We start from the raw sequence: 6,994 nt of genomic DNA on the forward strand, positions 1-6,994 counted from the left end.
CTAAGAATTTTGCTCAGGAATTGAGTAGTGTTAGTATAATTGATACAGAGCAAGAGGCTGCACTGAAGCGGTTTGAACAGGAAAGAAATGAGAATAATCAGAAAGCCGGAAAAGCTAGAGGCCCTGCGGGGAATGACTGTGATGTGGATGTCGGAGTACTTACAACGGAACCGAACAACTACTTGTCGGTTTTTGGAGGAGTCTGGTAGGAAGATGATGATCTGCATCTTGCCCACACAGACGAGGATTGGGGCCAACACCTACCAGACGATACTTGGTATTCTGAGGAAGTGGATCACATGACTAGGAGCGGGCGGTACTTCAAGCCCCCACACTTGGACCAACTAGAGGCATCCGGAAAAGATAAGGAGGCAAGAAAATAAAAGGATAAACAGTTGGAGGAAGAAGCTGTATTGAAGCAGCTAAACAAAATCCAAGCAGACATATCCATCTAGGGGTTGCTCATGGCTTCGCGGGTACAAAAGCAAGTCGTCCTATCAACAATGGATAAGGCCAAGCTGTCTATCGACACAACCCCAGAATAACTAGTGGGACTTGTCTTCCCGGGAGGGGCCTTCCCAACTTTGACCTTCTCGGATAAGGAATTGCTGCTTGAGGGCTCTGCACACAACAAATCACTTACATCACAGTTGAGTGTAGGGAGAAATGGGTGTCGGTTGTATTGGTGGACACTGGGTCTGCTATTAATGTTTGTCCGTCTCGCATAGCCTATGCTATTGGCTTGAAGCCAACGGACTTTGTGCCTACGGCCCAGGTGATCCGGGCTTACGACAACATAAGTCGAGAGGCGATGGGAACAGTTCAGATCAGAACACAAGTTGGCCCGGCACAACAGGATATTGAGTTTCACGTCCTGGATATTCTGGCCACTTTTAACTTGCTCCTTGGATGGTCGTGGCTGCACCAAGTAAAAGTTGTCTCTTCCACCCTTCATCAAATGTTGAAGTACCTTCTTGGAAAAGGGGTAGCCATTGTGTTTGGAAACTCATCTATACATCCTCCGTCGGAGGTCACTACACAAGTACTAGAGATTGTACACGGCGATGAGGATGTTTTCTTGTCTGGTTTTACCTTGGCTAAGGCTCGGGTGGTATAAGATATCCTCTCTATTGATGAGGGGTTGTACATTAGTGCTCAATCAGTCTACCTCATGAACAAGCTACAACACCTACCCAGGATGGGATTGGGAAGGAGCGGCTGGAAGGGTGTTGCTGCACTAGCCAAAGTGCCAGATAACCCTCATACCTTTGGTCTAGGTTACACGCCTACCAAAGAGGACTGGGTAAGAAAAAGGAAGGAAATGGCAGGAAGAGCCAAGTCAAGGCAAAGTGGGAAGCACTTTGAGCTTGTACATAGACCAATTCAGGGAACTCTGAATGGCCGCTTTGTCCAGGAGGGGGAAGATTTCCCATTTTGCAGCTTTCCTGAGCCATGGTTGAACTCTGAGAAGTGGCGTTTGCTTGGCTTTGAGATTTTCTTTGACCTCCAGCTGCAAGAGGATGAAGCCACAGAAGAACAAACTGACTTACCAGCTGAGGCTGAACAAAGTACAAAAGGTTAATCCAACAACAATGAACTTGAGATAGGAGTAGCACTGGCTTGTCTCCTTTTGGATCCTCAGATTAAACTGGAGAGCTTGGGGGATGACTTCACCGTTTCCATGATCAGAGATCAATTAGGTGTGGACCCTCCCGGTGGTATTCTAGATGCATCTAATGCACCCTCTCTCACTTGGCAACTAGAGGAGGGCTTTTTGTCCAGCAATTCTGAATCAGGTAGTGAGCCGGAATCTGATTCCACAGAGTTTGTGGAGTCGAAGTCAGATTCCAGTTCTTCTGAGTCAGAGTCCGGTATTCCTGGGGTTGATAACCCGAATGCCGTTGTTTTGTCCAGATCGTCTTTTTCTTTTTCTTTTGAGTTGGTTGTAACCGAGGAATTGGATGAGCTAGAAGCTTTGAATGAGAATTGTACCATTGCAGTTTTTGAGTACTTATCTGTGCCACTTGTATATTGTATTGATCATGACTTTCAAAATTTTGATGAAAACGACGAGGAAGGAATTCCTCTAGTTTTGAAACATTTGATTGACTGAGAGGATAAGAGGTTTGTAAAACCCCTTATTGATGAAATCATTGCAATTAACGTGGGTACCAAGAAGGATCCATGTCTGGTCCAGATCGGGTCCATGTTATCTTCGAAGGAACGCGAGCACTTAGTCGCTTTATTAAAAGATTTCAAAGATGTTTTCACGTGGTCTTACGAAGACATGCCTGGAATCGATCCTGAGATTGTACAGCATCGGATCCTTCTTGACCCTAAGGCCCGACCCGTCAAGTAGAAACTTCGAAGAATACGCCCGGATTGGGCTTTGAAAATCAATGAGGAGGTCACCAAGCAGATAGATGCAGGGTTTTTGCTAGTATCTGAGTATCCTACTTGGTTGGCCAACATTGTTTCGGTGTTAAAGAAAGATGGCAGAATTTGGGTGTGTGTGGATTTCAGAGATCTGAACAAAGCCAGTCCGAATGACGACTTTCCTCTATCGCATATCGACGAATTGGTGGACTTCGCCGCAAGCCATGCATTGCTCTCTTTTATGGATGGGTTTTCCGGGTACAACTAGATTTTGATGGCATTCGAGGACAGGAAAAGACTGCCTTCACCACGCCGTGGGGAACCTACTACTATAGGGCGATGCCGTTCGATTTGAAAAATGCTGGGACTACTTATCAATGGGTTGCAACCACAAATTTGCATAATATGATCCATAAAGAGGTTGAGGTGTATGTGGACAACATGATTGTCAAGTCCAAGGAAAGAGAGGGCCACTACGCCGCCTTGAAGAAATTCTTTCAACGGATCAAAGAATATCGGTTAAGGCTGAATCCACAAAAATGCACTTTGGGTGTCATAGCAGGAAAAATGATGGGGTCCTTGATTACACAGAGGGGCATCGAGGTTGATCCTTCCAAGATCAAGGCCATACTAGAAATGCCACCACCAAGGACTGAAAAGGAGGTGCGAGACTTTCTTGGTAAAGTGCAATTCATAAGATGGTTTATTACAAAATTAACCTTGACTTATGAACCACTATTTGGTCTCCTGAAGAAAAGAAAGAAATTCCAGTGGGATGACCGATGCCAGTTTGCTTTTGAGCAGATCAAGCAGTACCTTCAGAACTCGCCCGTGTTGTCACCACCAGAGCCGAGGAAGCCGTTGATTTTGTATCTGTCAATAACTGACACGACTATGGGCTGCATGCTTGCGCAGGAATCTGAGGATAGAGTGGAGAAAGCCATCTATTACCTGAACAAGAAAATGCTGGAATATGAGACCCGTTACACCCCACTGGAGAAGGCTTGCTTAGCCTTGGTATGGGCTACCAGGAGGTTGAGGCACTACCTGTTAGCTCACTCCGTAATTCTGGTTTCGAGATTAGATCCCATCAAATATCTCTTCGAAAAACCAGCACTTACGGGTAGGCTAGCCCGTTGGTTGCTTCTTCTCTCCAAATTTGATTTGAAATATGTGACTCGCAATTCTGTCAAGGGGAGAGTGGTAGCAGAGTTCCTGGCAGATCACCCAGTGGAAAGGGACGAAGCAGTAGAATACTTATTTCCGGATGAAGCTATTCTACAAGTCGAAGAAGAAATTTGGACAATGTACTTTGACGGAGCGTCTAATCAGTACGGGGTATGGGATAGGGTGTTGCTGATAGCATCCGACAATTCCCATATACCTTTAGCTTTCAAACTCCGGTTCAAAGTATCTAACAATGAAGCAGAATACGAGGCGATCGGCGATTCAGCAACCACTACTTCCTGTGGATAATTAGGCCTGATTTGGTGATCGGCGATTCAACAATTTTTCCACCTGAGTTCAATGCAGACACTAAACAAAGAGGTTTGATCGAAGGTTGGTGCCAACAAGAGGAAGTCCTAAACCATCCATCAGTTGGAGGGTTCTTAACACACAGTGGTTGGAACTTGACTATTGAGAGCTTGTCAGTGGGCGTGCCCATGATGTGTTGGCCATTTTTTACAGACCAACAGACAAATTGTAGATACACTTGCAATGAATGGGAGGTTGGCATGGAGATTGAAAATAATGTGAAAAGAGATGAAGTAGAGAAGCTTGTAAGAGAGCTAATGGAAGGAGAGAAGGGGAAGAAAGTGAAGAACAAGGCCATGGAGTGGAAGAAATTGGCAGAAAAGGCAATTAGTCCAGTGGGTCATCTAGTTTGAATTTGGACAAATTGGTAAATGTATTGCTATCAAGAAACTAGATTTTCCAGGAAAATTGGATTTGCGATTTGGGTTTGGTGTTTGGGGAAAAGCTTCCTATAAATTGGCTATTAATCTTTGTCAGTCAATGTTATTCTATGCCTCTCATAACTTGGCATGATTGATAAGTATATAGTAGAAAAAGAACTTGTATTAAGTTATGACAATTATGCTTGCACTTGTCTAATTACTCTTTTCTTCTATTCCTTTTATCTACATGTTTGATATCTTTATCATTGTGCACAATAACAGGCTACCTATCTGCCTATTTAAGCAAGAGCCTTGTGCGCCAAGTACGATCTTTTCTATAATTACAATATCAATAAAATAAAAGACACTGTTAAACCAGTTCTGAGAATTCTGCACAAAATACAATATTATGCTAGGAACGGATTTAGGGGTTAATTTCTGTTCACGTGGCTAGATCACCCAGCCTAATTTTTGGATTTTAAAATTAAAGGATTTTTACAAGCCGGTTCCAATAATTGAATATATTACCCATTTGGTCCTAAGTTTCTATTTCATGCACTAAGAAGTCCTGTTATATTTTTTTATCCCGATTTTGCCCCTGCGACCAGCTAGTAAAAATTCCTATTTAAATCATCCCAACACTTTCTAAATCTTTAATTGTTTATAATATTTACTACTCATTAATTTTTTCAATTTGTATTAACTTCTCTCTTGATCATTTTTCCAAAACTCTTTTTCTTTTTCATCTCTCTCTCTCTTTCTAGAAAAATACCACCATCGTAGCTATGGCCATGGCCATCCACCTACAACTACAATTGTTGTTCGTTACTAACCACTGCCACTTCCACCGGTCACCACCACCAGTGGTGGAGTGAAGCGAGGACTAAGGGGGTCACGGGCCCCCTTGGGTTTTGGGCTTTTTTTTTTTTGCAAATATAAAGAAAATATTTTAAATAAAAAAAATTACAAAAATATTATTGGAGTGAAATGTCAATGACATTTTAAAAATTATAAGAACAATAATGATTATTTTGATTGAAAATGAAGAGACTATTATAAACCATATTATCTATGAAAATTTTATGAAAAATCTTGAATGTAACGGTGATGTCATTATTATTGATATGTAAGTATAAGTAATCTCACTATAAAGCTATGAAATTTATTAGATTATTAGTTACATTTGACATGTGAGGTTCACTCTCTATGTGTTTATTTACTATTAGTTGGTGATATCACATACTAATGATGACGTGGTATTACCATTATATTGAATTTTTAATCAAATTTTGTATAAAAAAATAATTTATCATTATATAATTTATTTTAAGACTTATATCTATATTTTTTTTATATTGTCCATGATACACTAGTTATAAATAACATTATTTTTTTTTTTTTGATATTTCTCGAAATTAATCGTAAAAACTTGCGTGAAATATTTTTGTAAAAATTTTTGATATTGTAATTAATAAGTGCCCCCTCTAATTTGATTTTCTAGCTCCACCACTGACCACCACCACCTTTGCCGGCCACTATTGTTGGAATATGGAATATTGTATATTTAATTTAGGAATTTAATTTTAGGGTTTGATTGTATAATTATTTAATTCCTTTTTTCATGTATCTTATATTGATAGACTCACCCAAATTAGGGTAAGCCAATATTTTACAACTCTCTTCTTGGTATCAGAGACAAACCCTAGCCACCCACCCAAACCCTTGCCATCCACCACCCTTGTCTTCTATTGTCAGCAGCCCTAAACCACCTACCCAACCACCCGACAGCCCGTCTTCTTCCCTCCACCCATCTGAAAGTTTTCCTCTTCCTTCTCAGCCCTTTGGCAGTCCCTTTTCCTCACTGTCGCAGCTTCCTTAGGTGTCGACTAGACCCTCCCTTCCATGGGTCTTGTGCGGCTTCCCCTCCTGGGTGTTGTTCTTCTCTCTTTACCCTTCTAGGGTTCATGTGCTGATGTGGTAAGCACTTTCTAGGTTGATTTTCTATTGTGTTGGGCAACCGGTGTGTTCAGTAGCATCTCTTTTGTGTGACGCTGCTACTTTGGCTTCATGGTGTTTCAGCATGTCTAACTTTGTTACACAAACTCAAAGCATTATGCCTCGTTCAGATGTTTCCTTGGCCTCTCATGTTCCGGTTCATCGGATTACTAGTGTGTTGCTCGCTGGTCGTAACTTTGCGGCTTGGAGTCAGTCTATACGTCTCTACCTTGCGGGTACAAGCAAATCTGGATGGCTTTTGGAAACTGAGATACAACCTCCCGCTGATGATCCTAAGCGAGTTCAATGGGATATTGACAATTGCACCTTACTTGGTTGGATGTTCAACTCTATGGAAGAACGCATCTACAACATGTTTATGTACTATGATACAGTTCCTCGGTTGTGAAGTGCTCTTACCCAGATGTATGCACATGCCCACAATGATGCTAGGATTTTCAAGCTTTATCAGGATAGTTCTCATGCCTCTCAGGAAGCTTTGGGTTTTACCGTTGCTGAATTTTTTGGGTATCTTCAGTCTCGTTGGAAGGAGTTAGCACAGTATGAGCCATTGAGTGATTTTCCAGCTATTGCCGCTTCTATCGTGTCTGCTCGTCTTGTTCGCCAGCACACTTATCAATTTCTGATGGGTTTAAAACCTGAATTCGAGTCTCTTCGTATTCAGATTTTGAACACATCACCTATGTCATCGTTATATGAGGCTT

General features: G+C 41.7%; 1 protein-coding gene across 1 annotated transcript; it reads left to right on the forward strand.

The window, feature by feature from the left end:
- Window positions 1–6,246: 6,246 nt before the first annotated feature.
- On the forward strand, window positions 6,247–6,678 carry LOC145805521 (uncharacterized). The gene is made up of 2 exons (XM_082900677.1): window positions 6,247–6,251; window positions 6,354–6,678. The coding sequence occupies exons 1-2, from the start codon at window positions 6,247–6,249 to the stop codon at window positions 6,676–6,678; spliced, it is 330 nt and encodes a 109-aa protein (XP_082756803.1).
- Window positions 6,679–6,994: the final 316 nt, after the last annotated feature.

This window comes from Camellia sinensis, chromosome 13, assembly GCF_055761805.1.
Source record: "Camellia sinensis isolate YWXY chromosome 13, ASM5576180v1, whole genome shotgun sequence".
In the NCBI taxonomy this organism is placed as follows: domain Eukaryota; kingdom Viridiplantae; phylum Streptophyta; class Magnoliopsida; order Ericales; family Theaceae; genus Camellia; species Camellia sinensis.